At 35.2% G+C, this 25,448-nt stretch overlaps 1 protein-coding gene across 1 annotated transcript in view; it reads left to right on the top strand.

Annotated features, from left to right (window-relative positions):
- The window catches only part of NOX4 (NADPH oxidase 4), a 139,680-nt gene extending 114,742 nt beyond the window's left edge, over positions 1-24,938 (top strand). Inside the window, exons 11-15 of the mRNA XM_081797335.1 lie at positions 4,524-4,643; positions 6,820-6,928; positions 13,406-13,474; positions 14,889-14,989; positions 24,415-24,938. Coding sequence (XP_081653461.1) covers positions 4,524-4,643; positions 6,820-6,928; positions 13,406-13,474; positions 14,889-14,989; positions 24,415-24,535 — 520 coding nt within the window. The 3' untranslated portion in view covers positions 24,536-24,938. The remainder of the gene's footprint in view (positions 1-4,523; positions 4,644-6,819; positions 6,929-13,405; positions 13,475-14,888; positions 14,990-24,414) is intronic.
- Positions 24,939-25,448: the final 510 nt, after the last annotated feature.

Genomic DNA, 25,448 nt, shown 5'->3' with positions numbered 1-25,448 from the left:
AAAAAAAAGTACAATGAGATATCAACTCATAACTGTCAGAATGGCTATAATCAAAAACACAAGAACCAAGTGTTGGCTATGGTGTGAAGAAAAAAGAACCCTGAGGAACTGTTGGTGGGAATGGTGCAGCCCCTCTGGAAAACAGTATGGAAGTTCCTCAAAAAGTTAAAAATAGAACTACCCTGTAATCCAGTAATTGCATTACTGGTATTTATCCAAGAAAATAAGAACACTAATTCAAAGGGGTACATGCACCCCTATGTTTATTGCAGCATTATTTACAATAGCCAAACTATAGTAACAGCCCAAGTGTCTATCAATAGATGAATGGAAAATAAGTGATATGCATATACAATGGAATATTATTCAGCCATAAAGAAGAATGAAATCCTGCCATTTGCAAAGACATGGATGGAGCTAGGGAATATAATGTTAAGCAAAATAAGTCAGTCAAAGAAAGACAAATACTGTGTGATTTCACTTATATGTGGAATTTAAGAAACAAAACAAATGAACAAAGAGAAAAAAAGAGAGAGACAAACCAAACCCAGACTCTAATAGAGAACAAACTGATGGTCACCGGACGGGAGGTGGGTGGTGGGATGGGTGAAATAGGTGATGGGGATTAAGAGTACTTAAGAGTACACTTATCATGATGAGCACTGAATAATGTATAGAATTGTTGAATCATTATATTTTACACTTGAACCTGATATAACTGTGTATCAGCTATACTGGAATTAAAATTTAAAAACTTAAAAAAAAATGAAAAAAAAACCACAAAAAACAGCTGCTTCTCTAAGGTCCTTTGCACCACATTCCCATCTACTTCTCATCTCACGCTGTGTTCTCAACCCCAGTAAATGTCTAGAACCCTCAATTCTTGTTTTTTTGCCAGATGTTATTCTGGAACACCAAACCTGTAGGGAGGATGTGCATGGGGGCCTGTTGGTTGTAAAGCAGACAAGTAGGAAAGAGGTGTGTTTCTTAACTGCTCTTCTCCTTTGCTGGTCGAATATAATGTCCTTGTGTCTGTTTTTTCCTATAGGAAGCAGACACGAGTAAAGAAGGGGGCAGTACCATAATTACTGAGGACAGGAGATGTACTTTTCTATCTCTAGGACTTTGCACACGAGAGAGAGAAGCCCTCTCTGAGGACAGGGAGGCTTGTCTCCTATTCACTTCCATCATCTCCAGAGCGCCTGAAAAGTGCCTTTTTTAGGACAGATGCTAAAGATTTTGTTAATGAACAAATGACAGAGATTGGTCCAAACAGAGCATCAGTCCTGACAAAGAAAAATTCATAAATACAATTAGCAGGAGATTGAATGAAGAGACTGTGCTGGAAATTCCCAGGAAGGGCTTAGCTGGTGTGAATATATCCTTGAGCCAAAATGCTTTGCTTATTTATACTTCCTGTTATTCCTGCTGGAAAAATTCTTCTTCCAGATGTTTTTCTATTTTGCCTCTTCACTTCATTTAGGTCTCTGTTCCATTGCCGTATGCACAGAGAGTCCTTCTCTGACTATCCATTTAAACTGCTCATGCAAAATTGCAAGCATATATAAAAGTAAACAGAATAGTCAAATGAATTTTTATGTACCCAGTCACCTAGCTCCAACAATGACTATGTTTTACCTGTTTTTAAAAGCACTCATCACTATATATCATTATATATCTTTTTATATCTTTCTTTATGGGCTAGTTCCTCTTCCACTAGAATCAAAGAACCAAGAGGCCAGGGACTTTTTCTATCTTGTTCATCTCTGTTTCCGTGACGCTTTGCACACTGTCTAGCACACTGCAGGTGCACAAAAGCATTTGTTCAATGAGTGAATGACTAATTAAGAGAAGATTGCACTGGGTGTAGTGGGTTCTAAAATAGTTGTAGAGATTTGTAATGATCTGTTTTTGAAGTTGGCAGTATTTATTTTTAAGCCCAAATTTCTTACTTAATGTTTATATTCTAGATTTGCTTACATGGTGAGAAGTGGTAGAATCAATTCACACATGTTGTTTTTGAGCCACTGCTATTTTGAGATTTCTATCAAGAATCTAATGTACTGATCATTAATTTTCAAATATCTTCTGGTGGCTTTGTTTTCAGGTTGTTGTTTTTCTGTTCAGTGAAAATATCTTTATGAAAGCATTGGACGTCAGACAAGTATAAAGAATCGTATTCTAAATCTGCTCTTTAAATACATGTTAAAATCATCTGCCAATTTTATCGCTGATGTTTTTATTTTTATTTTTTTTTAAGATTTTATTTATTAATTTGAGAGAGAGAGAATGAGAGAGAGAGAGCACATGAGAGGGGGGAGGGGCAGAGGGAGAAGCAGGCTCCCTGCCGAGCAGGGAGCCCGATGCGGGACTCAATCCCGGGACTCCAGGATCATGACCTGAGCCGAAGGCAGTCGTCCAACCAACTGAGCCACCCAGGCGCCCTATCGCTGATGTTTTTAAAGAAGATTTATCTGATCTTTCAAAAGATCAAAGTATTATAGTCCTTCTTTCATCCTCCAACCCATGTAATGTGATTTTCATGTGAAGATGCAAAAACTCCAGGAAGGTCATTTTTGATGTCCTGGTATCAATTTTATCTTTGAGTCCAAAATAGTATCACAGAAATCGTTGGTACACAGTGCATGTTTGTTGAGTGAATAATCTGTAAAATGTGAAGGAGATGGATATAATAAGAATTAGGCATATTGTGTGTATATGATCTATCAGTATTTTCTGAATTTCTGCTGTGCTTAGAACACTACCTTAAGCATTCAAATTTTGGTTATTGTTCCTTGAGGTACAGTAAGTAGCTTTTTTATAAGCTATAGTATTTTTTAAAATCAGTACTCTTGCAAATTCCTTTGAGGAATTTAAATATAAACTGTACATGTGGTAGTCGTGCTGGTCTGAGGTCTGCTGCAGTAACTAGTGAAGCTTGAAATATCCTGAAAATGTGATAAGGCACAAAACAGATTTCTTTCTTACTCATGAAGTGACTTCTGTGGGTCCAGTGGATCCAGAACAGCTCCCTTCAAGTAATTAAGTCAGGGATTCGGTTGGCTTTTGTCTTCTGGTGCAACTCATGGCTTTTAGTTTTCATGGAAGGGACAGAGCTTTTCCCTGCCTTATTCCGGAAGTAGCAAGTATTGCCTCTACTCACAGCCCAGTGGTCAGAATTAGACATATGGCTCAATATAATCACAAAAATTCCAAGAAGTATTGTCTAAGTGCCCAGGAGGAAAGGAAACCAAATATTGGCAATGACTAATGGGATTACAACTTAGACCGCATGCCATGGAGCTCAGAGGTCAAAAGACTGTCCATTCATTCATTTAACGTTTAACCAGTAAGATCACAGATGCCTAATAGTAAGTGATTTAGTTGCAGTCGTTTCTCACAATGAAAGACATTATACTGTAAGGCTGACGACATAAATGTACTTTTGGGGACAGTTGCTATATTTTAGCAAAGTTATTTTTTTGATAATAGAAAAAAGAGCATTAAAATGGCAATACCTTTATGATATCTTTTACATTAAGAAACCTGGAACTAGGTCATCTAGAGAGGCTATCTTAATTCTACAGCCATCAAGGTAAATATGAAGTCCATCAGGTCAACATTTTAGGTACCTGGAAGAAGGAAACAAAAGGAGGGATAAAGAGGTACAACTTTGAGCTGAGGCAGCTTTCTACAGGAAGCCTTCCAGTTTTTCCAATTGCACTGTCACTTACATGACATTAACCAGAACGGAATCACACAGTCAAAATAAATACAGCAGAGTGTGGGCGTTGTAGTGTTTTGGCTGGGCACTTTGCTTCCCTGAATAAATTAATGTTTTGTTATTAAGAAAGAATGGAGGGAAAATATCGAGTGAACAATTAGCAAGTTCTGTTGTAGTTAAGAAGGATTTCTCTCTCTCTCTCTCTCTCTCTCTCTCTCTCACACACACATACACACACACACACACACACACACACTAGAATATACAATCCCAAGTAAGTAGAGATTCCTTTGAGATTGTTCTCCTGTTGTTTCTATACTAATAAACCTCACTAGAGCAAAAGGGAAACAGTTTCTTTTTTTTTCTCCTATTACTTTTCTGTTCACAGAGTAAATGTTTCAGTAAATATTTCTGCTACTGACTTTGCCATTAAATAGAACCTTATTTATTGAATTTAGACGCAGTAAAGCAATTGATATTTTAATTTAGTCAAATACAGTAATATAATATGATCAGAGCTTTAACTTGTCCTTAGCCGTCATGGTCCTATATACCCCTCTATACTTTTAATTAACATTTGCCTCATAAAGGGAAGGCTTAGAAACAGATGTACCTGTTTTAATATTGAGACTTCATATACAGCATTTCTTGTTCCTTTCAGTTTATTAGTATGAGAATAATGAAAGAAGGCCTGAGCCATACAAAGCCTGGAATCTGGATTCAGCATGTTTGCTACCTATTACAGAGAATTAATTTAACTTATTTTCATTTGCCCCACCTTTGTTTGCCTTCTCCACAGGCTATATATTGATGGTCCATTTGGAAGTCCATTTGAGGAATCGCTGAACTACGAGGCTAGCCTCTGTGTGGCTGGAGGCATTGGAGTAACTCCATTTGCATCAATACTCAACACCCTGCTGTATGTTATTTTGATCCGTTTTATTAGTTCAAATAGAGAACTATCAGTATTTCAAACATCTCTCTCTTAGTATGAGGTAATCCCTCATAGAATTTGTCTACAGTAAGCCCCCTCTTATATAGAGGGAATACGTTCCAAGATCCCCAGTGAATGCCTGAAATTGCAGATAGTACTGAACCCTACATACATTATGTTTTTTCCAATAAATACATGCCTGTGATAAAGTTTAACTAATAAGTTAAGCACAAGAAGAGATTAACAATAATAACTAATATTAAAATAGAACAATTACAATACTATACTGTGATGAAAGTTATGTGAGTGTGGTGTCTCTTTCTCTCCCTCAAAATATCTTATTGTTATATACTCACCCTTCTTCTTGTGATGAGGTGAGATGGTAAAATGCCTATGTGATGAGATGAAGTGAGGGGAATGATGTAAATATTATGCTGCTATTGACCTTCCAACAATATGTCAGATGGAGAATCATCTGCCTCCGTGGATGACCGCGGATAACTAAAAACCACAGAAAGTGAAACCACAGATAAGGAGGGACTACTGTACTTGTTGTTCATAGAACTCCATTTACTGATTGATGAGGGTAATAATTCAATGATTCTCAGTATGTGGTCCATGGTTTTCAGCACACTGTCTTGTAAAGTATCACCATAGGCATTCCTCTGTCCTTTTTTTTTAAATTTTTTTAAAATTTTTTTTATTATGTTAATCACCATACATTACATCATTAGTTTTTGATGTAGTGTTCCATGATTCATTGTTTGCGTAAAACGTACTGCATGGAGCACTGGGTGTTATCCTCTGTCCTTTTAAAGCCATTCCACCAGCCTTCATTTCTGTACTTCCTCCTAAATGGTAAGTGGCAACCCTCATCCATTCTATCAGTAATTATCTTTGAGTACCTGTGTGCCAATCCGTCCTATAGGGACTAGTAAATACAGCAATGAATGAAACAGAGTCCCTGCCCTTAAAAAGCTTATATTCAAATGGAACAGGTAAAATAGAAACCAGTGAGAAATTCATAAGTAACATTATTTCAGAAAATATTAGAACTCTGATAAAAAGAAGAGAGATTAATGGGATATGGAAATAAAGGGCTGGGGTCATTGTAGACGTATGGTCAGGAAAAGCTTTGCTAGGGAGATGACAAATGAGCCCATGATTCCTTGGTCTGTTACTCAGCAAATTTATAACAGACTGAAGAATAGAAATTTCAAATGTAAGATTGCTCATGTGGGAAAGACTTTTTCAGTTATTTTTGTTCTAGGATGATAAGCAAAAATTAATGGATTAGTATTATGAAAACACAAAAAAAAAAACAGTAGGAAATTAGTCTCCAATCTATTCCGTTCACTTTTCAAGTAGACACAATTTGCTTTAAGAGTCTTTTATAAAGTACTAAAGAAGGAAATAATAAAGTTTAAATGATGTGTTTGAATGATATTTTATTTCAATTTTAAATACTTGTTACAAATTTGGGACTTTTTGGAGGTTCTTAGAAAAATAACCATATTCCAAGCCAGAAATCATTTGTTTCTGAAAACATACTGCAAGTTATTTGGACACTTAAAGTTAAGAAAAGGAGAAAATATTTTCTTAGCCTCAAGCCAACTTCATAATTATAAATAGGAATCCAGACTTGGAATTACGAGGCCCTGGAATGCATTACATAGTAGGTGACTGTTACATCTCTTTCTTTAATGATTTTTAAAAGGGGATAAACAACCAGCTTTCTGGAATGGTTTTGGCTCATTTTGCCTGGAGGCCAGGGCATGGCTAATAACCACTGGAGCCCTGCTGAGTGATAAAATTCACTGAAAATAGAGAACTTTTTTTCTGAGACATGGGGCTCATATTCTCATTCAGGAGTTTAGTTTATTGCCTTCATCTGAAAATGGGTGATATGCATATAATATTCACAAGCATAAACACTTAAACTCATGGAGTATATCATGCCTCTGAGCCCATATATTACATTTTAAATTCATCTGAGAGTCATGGTAAGTGCAATGACAAATGATAAAAAATGATAAATTGATACATGTAAGTGACTGGTTTTTCATTAGTAAATGAAAAGCAAATTTTCAAAGATACAAGGATTCTTTTTTTTTAATTTTTTTTGCCATCCTAATCACTATCATGTTCTTTAATTTTAAAGGGATGACTGGAAACCATACAAGCTTAGAAGATTATATTTTATTTGGGTGTGCAGAGACATCCAATCCTTCCGTTGGTTTGCAGACTTACTCTGTGTGTTACATAACAAGGTAAAATTAGGTTTGCTTTTACTTGTGCAATGTTTTTAAATAAAAAACTTTTTTTTTTCAAATTACAAAAGCAATAAATGCTCACTGTAGAATAAACCAGAAAATAATGCAGATAAGTTGAAAGAAGGAAAAAAATCTCTTAAACTTCAAATAACAGAAGTAGCATATTAATAATTTAGTACACATATTTTCAGGTATTGATAACTGACAGTATGTGTTTATATCTATGATATGTTTTAACATAAAAATGCTACTATTGTTTTAACATAGGAATGTAGGCATATGGCCGATGGTGTATGCATATGCGGTGGGAGGGAAGACCGCGTAACATCAGCTGATGGTAGCTACTACACTTTCCATCCTTTGTTCTGTTAGCTCTGACCTCTTATTTCCACCTTTAATATTCCAAATGGACAATCACTAGACTTTTGGCACACTAGGCAGAATTTCAAAACCAAAATTCTAAGTTTTATTTCTTATAGAGATTAAAAAAAAAAAAGACCTTCTTCATCTATCCTACACATAACCTTTTATCTATATATTAATATATGTATCTTTATTTTTCAAATTATGTAAGTGATACACATGCATTTTGCTGCAATTTTTTTCCTTTTCCTTTTTTTAAAGATTTTATTTATTTATTCATGAGAGATGGGGGGGCAGTGCAGAAGGAGAAGTAGACCCCCACTGAGCAGGGAGCCCAACGCAGGACTTGATCCCAGGACCCCAGGATCACGACCAGAGCTGAAGGCAAACGCTTAACTGACTGAGCCACCCAGGCGCCCCTCCCTTTTCTTTTTAATTGTAGTATAGTTAACATACAGTAGTATGTTAGTTTCAAGTGTACAACATAATGAATCAATGATTACACATTGCAAACTGCTCACCACAATACAATATGTGTAGTGATAATCTGTCACCTATAAAATTTTTATTATACTATTGAGTATATCCCCTATGCTGTAATTTTCATCCTTGTGACTTATTTATTTTATAACTGGAAGTTTGTACCTCTCAGTCCCTTTTACCTTTTTGACCCATTCCTCCACCCCCTCTTCTTTTTGGCTACCATAGTTTGTTCTCTGTATTTATGAGCCTGTTTCTGTATATTTGTTTTATTTTTTGGACTCCACATATAAGTGAAATCATATGGTATTCATCTTTCTCTGATTTATTTCACTTAGCATAATACCCTCTAGGTCAATCCATATTGTTGCAAATGACAAGATCTATTTCTTTTGTGTGTGTATATACACACACAAAAGAAATATATATATATTCCTTATCCATATATATATCCATGTATATATATATATATATATATATATATTCCTTATCCATTCATATGTCAGTAAACTCTTAAGTTGCTTCTTTATCTTGACTATTGTAGATGATGCTGCAATAAACATAGGGGTGCACATATCTTTTCAAATTAGTGTTTTCATTTTCTTCGAGTCAATATCCAGTAGTGGAATTACTGAATCATATGGTATTTCCATTTTTAATTTTTTGAGGCACCTCTATACTGTTTTCCACAGTGCTTGCATTTCCACCAACATTACATGAGGATTCTCTTTTCTCCACATCCTCACCAACACTTTACTATTTCTTTTTGCTACTAGCCATTTTGACAGATGTGAAGTGATATCTCATTGTGATTTTGATTTGCATTTCCACAATGATTAGTGATATTAAACAGTTTTTCATGTGTCTCTTGGCCATCTGTAGGCCTTCTTTGGCAAACTGTCAAACAACTTAGATAAACCAAATCCTCCCTTACTACTTTCCTCACCTAATCTGTGTAACCAGAGGCAACTCATGAGCGTTCTATAAATTCTACCATACTATTTGTATTGTTCTAGGAATTACTTATTTTAAACTTATCACTATGTCTTGAACATTTTTAATAATAGTACATTTAGAGTTACCTCATTCTTTTTAGTGCTATAGAGTATTTTGTCATATGGATGTACTTAGTACTCTATTTAGCCATCCCTTAATAATGGATATTTACTTTTTTATTACAAAGAACACTACAATGATGGGGCCCCTGGGTGGCTCAGTCGGTTAAGCATCCAACTCTTGATTTCAGCTCAGGTCATGATCTCAGGGTCCTGGGATCGAGCCCCACATCAGACTCCATGCTGAGTGTGGAGTCTCCTTGAGATTCTCTCTCCCCATCTCCCTCTGCCCCTCCCCCCGCTCATGCACTCTCTAAATAAATAAATAAATAAATAAATAAATAAATAAATAAAATCTTAAAAAAAAGAACACTGCAATGAATATCATACATGTCTTTTTATTCAGATCCATTTATTCAGTCTGTCATTCTGTCACTCATCAAATATTCACTCATTACCTACTATGAATCACAAACTGTTCTAGGACCTGGAGCTACATTGGAGAACACAATTAAAAGCAATTTTTTTATCTCATGTGATTTACATCCTAAGTGGGGAAGATAGGGGTGCCTGAGTGGCTCAGTTGGTTAAGCATCTGCCTTCAGCTGAGGTTATGATTCCAGGGTCCTGGGATCGAGCCCTGCATCGGGCTCTTTGTTCAGCGGGGAGCCTACTTCTCCCTCTCTCTCTGACTGCCACTCCCCCTGTTTGCACTCTCTCTCTCTCAATAAATAAATAAAATCTTTTAAAAAAACAATTTACATTTCCACCAAAAAGTATGAGAGACATTTATTCTAAAATGTTATATTACCAATCTTTTAAATTTCTACCAATGTCTTAAACAGTGAGATCTCATTCTATTTTCTCCTAAATGCTAGTGAGATTGAACCTCTCTTCCTGTGATTGTTGACCAGTTGTATTCCTTTTGGGATTTCCTAATTCTACCTTTATTTTTCTAATTTTTAATCTTTCTTGAACTGATATATAGAACCCATACATTTTTTTAAGTAAAATGATCCAAGATATGGACAGGCACATTTGAATAACAGATGCTTTATAAGGCAAGGAGTGGGGGAAGGAAAGGAATAAAGGAAAGAAAAGAATGTTAAGTGACTGGACCCTCAAAGGAGTTGAATCTTAAGATTTATGTTTTCTTTCCATTTCAAGTTTTTTTGATGGATGTGCTTTACCCTTAGGATTCCATAGAGTAAATAATATAAAAGCTTAAAACTAGTGTAAACAATACAGTGATGATTATCTTCTACACACACCTCTGCATCTATGTTTTGATTTTTCACATCAGAGGGATGAACACAGGTCCTTCAGTTGTGTCTCAGAGGATGATGTGTTTGCAACTGTGTTACCAAGTTTGGGGTGTGTGTGTGTGTGTGAGAGAGAGAGAGAGAGAGAGAAATCAATAGCAATAGAGCATAGGGTCTTTACATAGAGTCTGTGTAAGAGTAGCGGAAAGTGTTTTTGAAAACCAGATGAAAATGCAGTCCTTCAATCTTGTTCCAACTGTGAGTTCTTTCACATCATTCTAGAATGCCTAGGACAAAGCTATCTTAGTTGCCCTAGTCACTTGTCTTGGTGTCAGACTATCTTCAGTGATGATAAAAATGGATCTTAGGTGGATTTTGCTTGGCCAGATTGTCCAACCTGGTGATGGAAGAGTGCAAGGCCAGGTGTCAGGTGATCTGGTACCAGCTCTGCCAATATCTAACAACATGACTTGCTTCAAGTCACTTCACCTCTGTAAGTCATATTAATAAAATCAAAATGGAGGATCAGGGCTCCATTAGGCATTTGGGTCTGTCATTTACAATGGAACAGTGATTCTACCTCATATGAACCGCAAGCCCTTGCGTAAATCACTTAACCTCTATAAACCCGATTTATGCTTCCAATTTGTAAAGGAAGCTAACAGCACTTGAAACCTGATGTGAGACTTAGCTTTAACATACCGAAAGTATCTATCATTTTGAAGGCATTTAATAAACGATTGCTATGATTCCTATTAGTGATCTGTAAAATTCCTTCCAGGACTCACATCCTGTTATTTTTTATTTGTGAGAAAAATAAGGAAGAGTACAGGCAGGAGACATAAAGTGAAAAACATGATATTTGTGCATGATCCTACAATCCTAATCTATTTGCAAGATTGTGTTGATCCACATGTCTATTTTTTCACTGTTCCTTTATTTGGAGAACATTGTGCCTTTAGTAGATATTATTGTCTTCAGTGACGGGTAAGTTAAAGTGGAGACATCGAAATCATTAAAAACATTATCCAAATGTGCATAGTTCTTACTCGGGGCTGTGGGCACGAAACACAGTTATCGATGCAGGAGTCATAGGACTGATCTCAGAACAGCATCCTGGTAGACATTTAAGACAAGACTCAACACAAGCCATGTGTTTTGTGAGGTGTTTTAGTGGCATCTAGAAGTTTCTATTTCTTCACAATTAAAATTTATAAACCCTGATTCAATTCAGAAAGGGCCTAAAAATGAATTTAGCATTTGGATATAACTTGAGGCAGCTATTTGATGGGATATAATTAATGATTATATTTTAAGAATATTATGGAGCTGAGAATCATCACATCACTCTTAAAGTAAAATATGTTTTTATTGGGATTTTATATTCAGAGTTTCCAGCTGTTAGAAAATGTATCATTTTAGATCTGAAAAGAGCATTCCTTCATCCCCATCCCCTATTTCACCCATCCCAGTGCCCACCTCCCCTCTGGTATACATTAGCATATTCCCTGAAGCTAAGAGTCTTAGTTGGTCTCTCTCTCTCTTTTTTTCCCCTTTGCTCATTTGTTTTGTTTCTTAAATTCCACATATGAGTAAAATCATATGGTATTTGTCTTTCTCTGACTGACTTATTTCACTTAGCATTATACTCTCTAGCTCCATCCATGTCACTGCAAATGGCAGGCTTTCATTCTTTCTGATGGCTGAGTGATATTCACTGTGTGTGTGTGTGTGTGTGTGTGTGTGTGTGTGTGTGTCTCACATCTTTATCTATTCATCAGTCAATGGACACTTGGGCTATTTCCGTAATTTGGCTATTGTAGATAATGCTGCTTTAAACATCATTATACTATATAGAAACAGTACTTTAAATCAGTTGATCCTCTTGCTGCAATAAAGTCCAGCAAAACCTTACCATCTCAAGCAAACCCACTATGCCGATTTACGCTCAAGAAATGGTTTGGCTGGGACACCTGGGTGGCTCAGTCAGTTAAGCATCTTCCTTTGGCTCAGGTCATGATCCCAGGGTCCTGGGATTGTGCCCTGCATTGGGCTCCTTGCTCAGCAGGGAGCCTGCTTCTTCCTCTGCCTGCTGCTCCCCCTGCTTGTGCTCTCTCTCTCTCTGTCTCTCTGTCAAATAAATAAGTAAAATCTTTAAAAAAAAGAAAAGAAAAGAAAAGAAATGGTTTGGCTTTTGAAGAAGTGCTGGTCCTGTCACCTGAGACACTCAGATCCACACCTGTCCTCCAAGGAGCCCACCATGCTCTTGTATTCCTCTCCTTTTCTTCTTCTGCTTTTGGTGCCTGGTCCTTATATTTCAGCTTCTCCTTATTTCAGGGTGGTGAAAGTCGGCCCTAAGAAGAATACTTTTAAGAATAAAAAAATTATTTTAATAATTATTTAAAATTTTTAAATATTTCAAATCATATTTCTATAATATTTTTAAAATATTTTTAAAATTTTTAAATATTTTTTCGTTTAAGTTTTTATTTAAATTCCAGTTAGTTAACTTACAGTGTAACGTTAGTTTCAGGTGTGAAAATATTTTTAAAAGAATAGATTTCTGGACTCAGTCAGAGTCAGGTCAGTTATTAGTAGGTTCATTTTTGAATGAAAATGAAGAAGGCAAAAGGAAGCATACAGGGACAGCAACAACACTTTTACCCTCTTTGTTGGGTTTATTTTCCTTCAGATGATATTTTTCTTATTTTACTTTTCAAGGTTTTGAAATGTTTGAGATCTTTTGCAGACTATTTTTTCTTTGGCAGGTATACTTCCTGCCTCATACAGTTTTGTGCAAGGAGAACCAGTGCTGAGTAGGAGGAAGGCAGGAACAGGAACAGGAACAGAGCCTTTTGTTTTTGTCTTGTTTTGATTTCTTTGATTCCTAGCATGTATATTATATATCACTATTTGTGTGTTGTTGTTGTTTTTTAAGAAAATCATGTTCTTTATGAGTGAACTCGACTATAATTTAGGGACTCAGAATAAAATAAGAGATATATGGAAGGATTTAGGGGAATATCAGTGTAGTATTTAGCATGCTTGATTCTGTATCTGTAAAAATAACAGAATTATTCTCTTACTGCTACCACGATCTACTATTTCCTTATCACTACACTGCTGCCGCTTGCACTAATTGTACCAGGAGGATGGGTTCTTAATGCTAGAATCTGGCATGTGTATGGCTTATAAATGTTGACTGTGATTAGACGAGATACATCTTAAATTGTGGAATCACGTATGTTAGAAGAGGAGAAAGTCTGAGTCTACAGAGAGAATGCTCACGTCTATTTACTTTTATGTCCTCTCAGTTTTGGCAAGAGAACAGACCTGACTATGTCAACATCCAGCTGTACCTCAGTCAAACAGATGGGATACAGGTATGTGGTTGGATGTTTTTATAAATTAAACAAGCCTCTTGATAATAGAAGATTTTCTGTTGGGGCTGTGTTGGAGGAAAATTTCTGCAGGTGGTTTGAAGAGAAGTTTCCCAGAGGAAGGCCTCTTTTGGAGTGTGTCCAGAAAACCCATGGCTTGTCCTGGAAGCCAACCATGTTATGCCTTTCATTTGTCCTCCTCACCGGGAGCTGGTACAGACCTTTGAGTTCTTCTCTCTCCTTTTCATTGTTGTCTCAAATTCTTTACCTCTAGAGATCAGACCAGAAGCGAACAGTCTCATGATTGTGTTCGTCGAGGGGAGTTTTTATGTGAAGAGAAAAGATAAGGTCATACGTAGTTAAGCTTATTTCTTCTCTCCACAGGAAACTAAAAATGTAGTAATAGCCACCATGCGTTATTTATTTGCTGCACTAGACACTGTTGTTGAGCATTTCATATTATATTGTGTGATTCCAACAGGTAGATGATAGTGCTATTCCCATGTTATAGATGAAGAAACTGATGTTTACAGATGACACTGAAGGCCATGTGGGTGTGTAAATCCGGGCACGGATGCTTCCGCGAGTTTTATTTTAGTATTTTCCATTATACATTTTTTATAACACTTTGGATACAAAATACGAACGCTTGTCAGTTACTTCAAAACTAACCTAACCCTACTTTTTCTAGTCAGATTTCTACTCCACTTGGTATGTAAAAAAAATATTTCATTTTACTATTCTCACGAAGCAAGTCAGTATCACTATTCCTCGCGGTACGGATGTGATGAAGGTGCGGAGCGTACGTTGCATTGGTTCTCAGTTTGTCCGCCTGCGACTCAGACACTTTCCCCTCTCCTCTCACCTCACTCGGGCCCTTAATTGCCGATCCAGGTCTCATCTTCTGTTCATTGCAAACACCAGCCCGTTAGAAGTTATTTGTTGATAGACCCAAGATTTGGAGCTCTTCTAGCTCAGGCTGTCTTGTCTAGGATCATTTCCCCAAATTTATGATGGCAATTTGTAGTATTTTACTCATATAATGAGCCAAATATGAAGACGGTATTTGCAGTGCCAAAACACTTCAATAAATTTATGTGCTGCCGCCGTTTTGAGAGTAGGCAATTAAAATGCATTCTTTAACATTGCAGTTGTTAAAAACAAAGCAACCAACTGAAGTCTAGGAAAATCAGCCATTTGTAACAATGGCATTCAAGAAGATAATGGATTTTAAGGAAAAGAGGAAGGAAATGATGCTTCGAAATGACTGTACTTAATAGCTTGCCATTTGATACTTGTATTCTTGATATCACACCAATTTGGTAGGAAGCCACAGCACCAGTAGAAATGATGTTAGAAAAATAGGTTGTTCGTCCAACTCTGTGCCGTATAAAATATAGTGCTTTCTTTTTGGCAGAAGATAATTGGAGAAAAATATCAAGCACTGAATTCAAGACTTTTTATTGGACGTCCTCGGTGGAAACTTCTGTTTGATGAAATAGCAAAATGTAACAGAGGGTAAGTATTATTGCTTAGGAAATTTGCCATGTGGCTAATGATCAAATTAAAATATTCTCAAGTCATTACATGTAGTTTTTAAAGATGAATTAGGTAATGGGTTTACAAATTACAAAGTCGCTTAAACACTCAATTATCACTAGCAAAGGAGGAGGCAAGGCAGGGACCACCTCACAAATCTGAAACGCCAAATAATTAGAATTTGGCTTAGAAATAGTCTATTAAAGTATTTATGAACGAAACTCTCCTACCTACTTTCAAATTTGTGTAGACCCATGTAAAAAAATGGGTATTCATTCTGATATCATGTATCATGTGATCATTGGAAAAACTTCAAAATCTCATTGGCAAATAGGGGAGCTCTACCAGCAGTTCTAACAATGAATGCACTTAAAAATCAGATTTTTAAACTTTTCATGAAAATGAATAAATTTTTAAAAACGCTTAATTGTAATATGCCGTCTCTAAAACAGGATTATTTCCAAACATAATTTTTTTTTTCTTGGAAGCTGTAATTCTCTGAAGAATCTTAGCATTAGGGAATATGTGTCTGTGATCTGAAGAGATGACTGTGGAAGGAGAGCATTTGCTTTAGGGCACAGACTAGCCAACCCCTTTGTCTCCTGTAAACTTGTAGTTCAAGGCAATGGCCTACAAGAATTCTAAAAGCAATTTGAAAACCGTATACCCACTCAGACATTTTAAATTTGGCATTGAAATAGTTTCATCAAAAGTTTAAATAGTTGCAAAGCTCTAATTTCTAACATATTGCATGTGTTGACATTTTAAAATTAGTGTAAATCTTTAAACATGTCTACTGGAATTGAAATACCAGTTTTTTGATACCAATCTCATATATTGGGAAGACATACAAACAAGCTTTCATTAGCAGTTGGAAATTTTACATTATTTTTCTACTTGAACTTCTATTTCTGTCCTTTTCAACCTGTAGAATTTATCAAAATTCAATGTGTTTTTTTACATTTGAACTAATCATATTTTTGTTGCTTAAGTAAACATACTTCTGCAGTAAGACTGTAGATAAATTGAAGATTTAAGTTTTTTAAATTTCCTTTGGCTCTGTGGCTCTTCTAGGTTGATTTATCATGATAATTATTAGTATATAGTTGGTCAATTCATAATTTAAAAACTACATTTTTATAAATATAAAAAGGATATTTATAAATGAATGGGGCAGCTTATTGAAGAGTTTTAAAAAAGCTTCAATTCATGAATTCATGGGTGACTATGATTTATTGAAAGACTCACTGATTCATCATGGTCCTTGACTCCATCTTCAGAAATTTTGTTTTAGGAATTATCACGTGGAGCCCCAGGAGCAAATTTTAAAAAGGAATATAGCTACCCATGAAAGTCAGGTTGTAGTTACGTTTGAAACCACTTCTGCATTTCCCTTCTCTTGATGAAATAGTTTTGGATTGAAAAGGGAAGCATTATTTTGGAAACAGAGGTCCTTTGTAATAATTAGGGCCCTAGTTAAAGGTCAACTATAGAATTAAAAAAATGTCACCCCAATTTTGGTTATATTCTTCTCCCATCTTTCTCCAGTATCCTCCACCTTAGACATGATAATCTTGTCATACTTACCTGGGTCTCTCAATGTACCATAGACTCCTTTCTCTTTAATGACAGTCAACTGACTTCTGACAAGCATTCTTTCATTAAATTTTATAGTGTACTAATGAAAACTTTGGAATTTTGTTGTTGTTGCTATTGTCTTTGCTCAATTCTGAAACCAAACTCTACATCAGTAGAGGATCGCTTATAAGAAATTAGATTGGGATTATTGATTTCTTTGGTTACTTCTTAAGAATTCTCATTTGTTAAACTGTTCATGACTTAGACTTTGTATGTTTATTTGGTTGGTTGTTCATTTTCTTCATACAGCAAAGCTGGTTTAAGAAGAACAAGTGTGCACCATCTACTGTTGACATTTTGTACAACACTTTCACTTTGTGTATTTGCTCTGGACAGGCACTTAAAATGCATTATTTTTAAAGAATTTTTACGTGGCATATTTAGGAAAAGAATGGATCAACATCTTAAGGGTTCACCAACTAGAAAAAAGATGCTATTTATACAGAAGTCCTTATTTTAGATGTAAAATTCTGGTTAACCTCAAGTACATAAATTACTGAAAGAATATATAGAGACACACATACATACTTATAAAAGTATATATTCATATATATGTGCATGTATACATATGCATATATATATTTAAAATCTATACACTGAAATTATGAACCTTAATTTTTAAACAAAGTTGAATGAATTTATAATATAGAATTCTTCAATGTATCTTTTTCAGATACACTCATATATTGTTCATGGATAATTTCCATGTAATTCTACCTCATAGTATTCTAGAATATGGATAACATGATCGTTGCTACCCTACTTATGGATATTTAGGTTACCTCCAGTCCTTTACTGTTACAAATAATGCTATGGTAATTCTCTTTGCACATACTTTCTCATGCTCTTGTGGGAATATTGCAGTAGGTTAGGATCCTTGAAATGGAATTGCTGGCTCAGAGAGTATGCACATTTAGATACTGTCCTATCAAAACCAAAAGGGTGAATCAATTTATACTCAATTTACTTTACACACATCTATGAGGTGGTTCCTTCCTTATGTGCCTTTTTTAAATTCAGAAAATGAATTATGTAATGGTATGATCAAGGAAGGTGAAGGAGCTTTTGAAGTCACCTGCTTTCATCATTTTTTTAAGATTTTTTTTTTTAAAGATTTTATTTATTTATTTGAGACAGAGAGAATGAGAGAGACAGAGAGCACATGAGAGGGGGAGGGTCAGAGGGAGAAGCAGGCTCCCTGCCTAGCAGGGAGCCCTATGCGAGACTCAATCCCGGGACTCCAGGATCATGACCTGAGCCAAAGGCAGTCGCTTAACCAACTGAGCCACCCAGGCGCCCAACCTGCTTTCATCCTTATTTTACAAGTGAAGAAGCTAGGACCCGAAAAGATAATGATTTATCTCAAGCTATGGTTAATGAGTCAGAATTCAGACATGAATCCTATGTTCTGACTGTAAAGTTCAATGTACTTTATTTACTACAAAGCATGGTCACAAGTAGAAAGAGTAGCAATTTGATGTTACCATGCCCCTCTTGGGGACAGTGAGATGTTGCAAGAAACCATCATGTTCACTATGCATATTGCAACAGAATGTTAACTCTAATATACTAGAAGTGTCAACAACTAATTTTTCAAAAACATAAAAGATATTCTAAATATTACTTTATAAGCCATTCAGTATTTAATAGGATGACAGGAAATCTTTTTTTATTGTCTGAACCACAGTCCATTTTCCTATTATTTGTAATAAAAATATATATCATATCATAAATTAGTCGAATTTATGCATTATTCAAGAGAGAAATAAAGGAATAATTTTATGTGGCCTTTGGAGTAGAGAACTATTACTCTGGGATTGGGTGAAATGTCTGAGACCATATCTACATTCTCCTGCCTCATGGTGTTTTAAAAACAATACAAATTAAGAATACCCAGACTTGCTGTCTAACATTTGGTCTGTGTCCCTGGGTCAAGTCACTCAAACTTTCTGGGTCTGTATTACAAGGAGTGAATAAGCTGTCATTATTATGAGACCCCACATTTACAAATCTGCATGGAAAAACAAAGATTGGTATAATAGGAAAATATGCACAAATATATTGAACATTTATGGAACTAGTTCCCAACATCTGACTCCAAACAACATTCTCTGCTTTAGCATCTATCTCTACCCATATCAGCAAAGTTTTTGTAGATAAATCTGTGGATGATTGTTGGATTGCAGCAACCTAATGCAAATTTAGTACAAATGGATTGCAGAGACTAAGTATAGATCTTGAAAAAGTTAGAGGATCTCATTGTTAGTGAAAGTAACGTTGGGGAACTCCTCAAATTACACAGAAATCTAATTTGTTAAATTAGTTAACAAATGCAATACAAAATGTAAATATATATATATATGATATATGGGTGCTTTAAAAATAATAATTTTGTTGTGGAACATTTAAGAGAAGCCTTTGGGAAGTCTGTAAAAATTGAAAAGCTAACTTTATAATTGCCTGTGAAGAAAGTAATGGTATCTTATTGTAGTGTAGTGTTGACAGAGAATGACTACAGACAAAATGACTCAGTGCTTTCTCATTTACATGAAAACCACATTACGTTTCTTGTTTGTCTTTGGTTTTTGGTGATATAAACTGAATGGTTCAGTTTTATTCAATTTAAGTAACCTAGTGTGTCTAGATCTGGTTTTAATAGTAATCTAAATTTTATTAAGTATAATTTATTTTCATACTTCTTTTTTATTTTCTTCTAATTAAGTTTTCTTTTGCTAGTTTCTTAAGGTAGAACCTTATATCATTGATCTCAGACCCTTGTTCTTTTCTAATAAAAGTGTTCAATACTATAAATTCCTCTCTCAACACTTTAGCTACATCACACAAATGTTGGTATGTTTTCATTTTTATGCACTTCAAAATATTTTTAAATTTTCCATGTGATTTCTTCTCTTTTGTTTAATTTCCAAACATGTGGGGATTCTACATATATATTTTTGGTTTTGATTTCTAGTTCACTTGGGTTCTGTTGAGAAAATATACTCTTTGTGATTTCAATCCTTTAAAATTTATTTGAGATCATTTTACTGCCCAGAATGTGGTCTCTCTTGATGAATGTTCCACACGCACTTGAAAAGAATTTGTATTCCATTGTTTGGGGATAGAGCACACTATAAATACCATTTTGTTCCAATTGCTTGATAGTGATATTCAGGTCTTCAATACGCTTACTGATTTTCTATTTGTTCTGTCAATTACAGAGAGAAGAGTGTTGAAATAATCAATCGTAATTCTAGATTTATATATCTTTACAGTCCTATTAGTTTTTGTTTCATGTATATTGGAGTTTTTAGTTGGAGGATTTAGTTCTAGTGTTTAAACTATTCCATTACATATTATTATTGCATTTTATTATATTTATTCATTACAAAATATATTACATTTTATTATTTTATGGAGTAAAAATATTGTTGGATTTTTTCCAGCTTTACTGAGATGTAATTCACACATAATACTGTGTAAATTTAATATGTACAATGTAATGATTTGATATATGTATATATATATTGCAAAATGACTACCACAAGAAGATTAATCAACACAGCCATCACATCACATAATTACAATTTGTGTGTGTGTGTATGCGAAGAAAACTTTTAAGATCTACTCTCTTAGCACCTTTCAAATATACAACACAGTATTGTTAACTATAGTCACCATGCTGTACATTACATTCCCAGAACTTATTCTTCTTATAGAAGTTTATAATTCTTTGTCAACCTTCACCCATTCCCTACCTCTCCCATCTGGCCGTGGTAACCACCAATCTGCTCTCTGTTTCAATGAGTTTGGGTTTTGGGGGGTTTTTTTAGAGTCCACATATAGGCGAGATCATACAGTATTTGTCTTTCTTTGATTTGTATCAGCATGGTGCCCTTGAGTTCCAATTATGTTGTAAATGACAGGAGTTCCTTCTTTTTTATGGCTGAATAATACTGCTGTTTGTGTGTGATATAAATAATTAACATATAAATATATATGTACATCACATCATGATTTCTTTAACCATTTATCCATTGATGGACACTGAGTTTGTTTCTATGTCTTGGCTATTGGAAGTAAAGCTGCAATTAACATGGAGATACAGATATTTTTTGAGATAGTGATTTCATTTCCTTTGGATATATACCTAGAACAGGGACTGCTGGATCATATGGTACTTCTTATAATTTTTTGAGAAACCTCCGTACTGTTATCCATAGTGGCTGCACCAGTTTACATTCCCACAGTAGTGCACAAGGGTTCCCCTTTCTCCACATCCTTGCCAATATTTGCCTCTTTGTCTTTTTGATAATAGCAGGTGTGAGATTCCTAGCAGATGTGAGATGATATCCCATTGTGGTTTTGGTTTGCATTTCCCTGAAGATTAATGATGCTGAGCACCTTGTCATGTGCCTTTTGGCTATTTTGAAAGTAGCCTGAACTTCTATTCAGGGTTTGCCTATTTTTTAATTCAATTAATATTATTTTATTATTTCTTTTCTTCTTTTTTCTTGTCTTCTTTTGCAATTTTGTTGTATGTATTTCTTATATATTTTGGATATTAGCCTCTTATCAGATATGTAGTTTGCAAATATTTTTTCCCATTCCATAGGCTGTCTTTTCATTTTGTTGATCATTTCTTGTGCTGTCAGAAGCTTTTTAATTTGATACAGTCCCACATTTATCTCTGCTTTATTGCTTGTACTTCTGGTGTCATATCCATGAAATTAACCCTAAGACATGTCAAGGAGCTTTTTCGCCTCTGTTTTCTTTTAGGAGTTTAATAGTTTAAGATCTTACATTTAAGTCTTTAATTCTTTCCAAGTTAATTTTTGTGAGTGGTGTAAAATAGGGGTCCAGTTTCATTCTTATGCATGTAAATATCCCATTTTCCCAGAACCATTTATTGAAGAGATGGTCTTTTTCTCATTGTGTATTCTTGGCTCCCTTTGATTGGGTTTAAATCTAGCAGTTTACTGTTGCTTTCTATTTATCTCATTTGTTCTTTCTCTTTCTTTCTTCATCTACCTTATTTTGGATTGAGTACATTTATGATTCCATTTTTTTCTCCTATATTGGCATATTAGCCATACTTCTCTGTTTGTCTGTTTGCTTTTAGTGATTTCTTTAAGGCATTGGTTCCCAAACTGCATTCCTTGGACCAGCATCACCTGGAACTTGTTAGAAAAGCAAATTCTTGAGCCCTATCCAAGATCTATGTTATCAGAAGCTCTAGGTCTGTGGACCAACTGGTGTATGGTCTGTGAAGTCCCTCAAGTAATTCTGATGAAGCTAAAATCAGAGGAACATTGTTCTCGGTTTAGAGTGTACATCATTAGACTAGTTGATATTGTGCCACAGGTCACTGAGCCTCTGTTCATCTTTTTTCCTAATTTTTATTCTCTGTGTGGTCCATTTGGATAGATTGTAGTGTCAGGTCTTTAAGTTTAATTATCTTTTCTTTTGCAGTGCCTATTTTTCTGTTAACCCATCAGAATATTTATGATTTTATTTTTTTTTTAGAATATTTATGATTTTAAATATTCCATTAATCACTAGAATTTCCACTTAGGCCTTTAAAAAATCTTCTATTTCTCTTCTCATCATGGTGATGCTTACCTTTGAATATAATGAAGCATGTTTCTCCTCACTGTTTCAATGAAATGTCTGATAAGTCCATCAATTTTGCCATTCTGGGCCTGTTTCTGTTGACTGATCTTTCTCCCTGTTACTAGTTGGCTTCCATAACAAAATCCCACAGACTGAGTGGATTATTTTTTCAAAGCCCTAGAGACTGGAAGACTAATATCAAGATGCCAGCAGGGTTGATTTCCTCTGAGACCTCACTCCTTGCCTTGCAGATGACCACCTTCTTGTTGCCTCTTCATAGGGTCTTTTTCTCTGAGCATGTACATTCCCTCATGTCTCTTTGTGTATCCAATTTTCTCTTATGAAGACATTAGTGAGATTGGAGTAGGATCCACTCTAAAGCCTTATTTTAACTTAATCACATCTTTAAAGCTTTTATCTCCAAATACAGCTATATTCTGAAGTACTGGGGGTTTGATTTTTTCCACATAATGAATTTTGAGGGGACATAATTCAGCCCATAACACTCCTAGTTTTGGTTTATAAAATTCTTGGTGATTTCTTATTGAGTACTGTACATTGTGAAATTTAGATGTTAAAAGCCATATTTTGATCTTTTCAATACTGTTGAACTTGTTTCTGGCATGCAGTTTTGTGACTTGGGTTCGGTTTGATCCTTCTGGGTATAGATCCAGAGCACCTTCAGTCTAAGGCTAATTTTACCAACATCCACTCTGCCTCTTGCAAGTAAGGTGATAACTTTCCAGAATACTACCCATTGCCCACATATGATATGTAGATCTTCCATTCCGGCTTGTGGGAATATGAATTATTCACAACCTTGTGTCAACTCAGAATTGTTCGCCTTACTGCTCCCTGCTAGTTCTTTATCCAGATTCATGTAGTTTCCCTCACACACGAGCACATCAGTACTCAGCCAAAGACTTGAGGATGGAGCTTCCTGCTGTGAATCTCTCATCCTTTCCACAAATTCTAGCCACTTTGTCCTCCATGAATTCCATTCTTTGTCTCATCAACTCAGTGAGACCCCCAGTCTTGGCTTGAGTTTCTCGGTGCTGCAGCCTGTAAATTGCCTCCAGGCCATAAGCAGAGACAGTTGCCAGCAACTGGTTTTCTCACCTTGTTTTTTCTCTTTTACCTACTGTCCAGTATCTGAATATACTTATTCCATGTATTGGGTTTTTCCCCTAGTTTTTCAATGCATGAGGGTAAATCTAGTCCCTGCTACTCTATCATGGCTGCAAGTAAAAGTTCTATTTTTGTAGTTGTTTCATTTTTCAAGGTGCAAAAATTCAGTAAAGCCATTTTTTAAGTATTTATTATAAAATCTTGGTACCCATTTAAATGGATTTACTGGTTTTTTTCAGCACCATTTATTCTCAGATAAGATAATGAGGACATACTATATTTATCCAGGATATGATATGAATTGTTAATCACTTTGGTATCATAGGAAGAATTCAATGTAAATAACAAACTTCGGAGGAAGATCGATGTGAAATACCAGTCATTTCCTGGGATTTATTTAGTCGATTTGTTAGGGGTATGTATAATTTATCTACTAAAATTTTATGTTAGCAAACAATAAAAACTGCTTGGCATTTGGTGCAGTTATTACAGCGCATAAATAAAAAAGAAAATGTATACAGATTAATATGCTTTTGTTTCAACATGGATATAAATTAGTTACTTAGAATTATCCTCTCAAATTGGTAATAGCTTTTCTTCTTTTACTCATCACTGCCCATGACAATTCATGGGATCTTTAGAAAAATGCATATAAAACATCTAGTAAGAGAAGATTGACATGACCCAGTGTGGATGGACATCTATCCACTGCTGCTCTTGATTTCATTTCTGCATATAATGGAAAGGCTAAGGGCAGACTGCTCACTTTCTGTCTGATAATAAGCAAATCTGTGCTCATAGTTACATTCTTTGAATTATTCTGAATTCTAGCAGGGAAAGCATGAAATACATAAAATATCGTCATGGTGATCATTTATGTTTTGAAATAATTAGGAGATTAATTCAGTATGCAAAGCAGCAAGAAATGAACTTTGTTAATACCTTAAACATGCTTCCGATACATCCTTCTTGTTATATTCTGCCTAATTTTCCACCTGATTTTCCATTTTCTCCCTCTCTCTCACCAGGAAAACCATTGGTGTTTTCTGCTGTGGACCCAATTCAATTTCTAAGACTCTTCATAAACTGAGTAACCAAAACAACCCATATGGGACAAGATTTGAATACAATAAAGAATCTTTCAGCTGAAAGCCTTTGAGAGGAACCAGGACTCTGAACAAGGAATGAGTGCAATTTCTAAGACTGAAACTCAGCTGAATCAAGTAGCTGTGTCATGCCAAAGAGTAGCAAGGTTTTCTTATTTATGATTATTTAAAATGGAAATGCAGAGGATGTGGCAAGATGACAGGTCACATTACATGTTTAATCTGGAAACCAAAGAGGCCCTGAAGAATAGTTGCTGTGATGATTCACTTTTCAGTGCTCAAATGAAAACAAAACTATTAGATGCACAATGTTGATTTTTATGGCAGATTCAAGAACTCCCTAGTGAGGTGCCTCACTTGTGAGACTGATAGCCTTGGTCCTCTTTGAATTGTTTTTGGTTGAACAAATGCAAGATTGAATGAAATTAAAAATGCATTGAAACTCAGATTACATTTTCTACGTGAGTATAAACAGAGTAGTTTTGATTTAGGAAAGCTCCAGGCAAATGTAGTAGATGTTTGAAAATACAGCACAGGACTCTGTATTAATACGGGTACTTTGTGTCTCCTCTTCCTTACTACTGACGCTAATACCTCTGTTTGATGTCTGTGGCCTTAATGCTGAATGAACTTTGGTAGATGTTGATAGAGTATCTATTTTTATGTTTTTCTTTCTTCTTTCTTCCTCTATGGAAATCTGCCCTCCTTTGCATGCATTAGACATGATGATTTAATAGGTCCTTTTCATCTGCAATTTACTTAATCTATTACTGTTGCAATAGTAATGAGGAAAATATCATCACGGTAAATCATAAAAGGATATATAGACTAATAACTTTTCCCATTGCTCAGCATTTTGGCCTCTGTTATTTTTATTTACTTTTTTCCCCAGCATAGATTGTCTTATTTTTCACCTCTGAAGGTACTTTGTTTAATTTGCACTTTGAGACCGGAGA

Source organism: Leptonychotes weddellii, chromosome 11 (genome assembly GCF_054177405.1).
Source record: "Leptonychotes weddellii isolate Sample4059 chromosome 11, ASM5417740v2, whole genome shotgun sequence".
Taxonomy (NCBI): Eukaryota; Metazoa; Chordata; class Mammalia; order Carnivora; family Phocidae; genus Leptonychotes; species Leptonychotes weddellii.
This window is presented reverse-complemented; position numbering and strand designations above follow the sequence as displayed.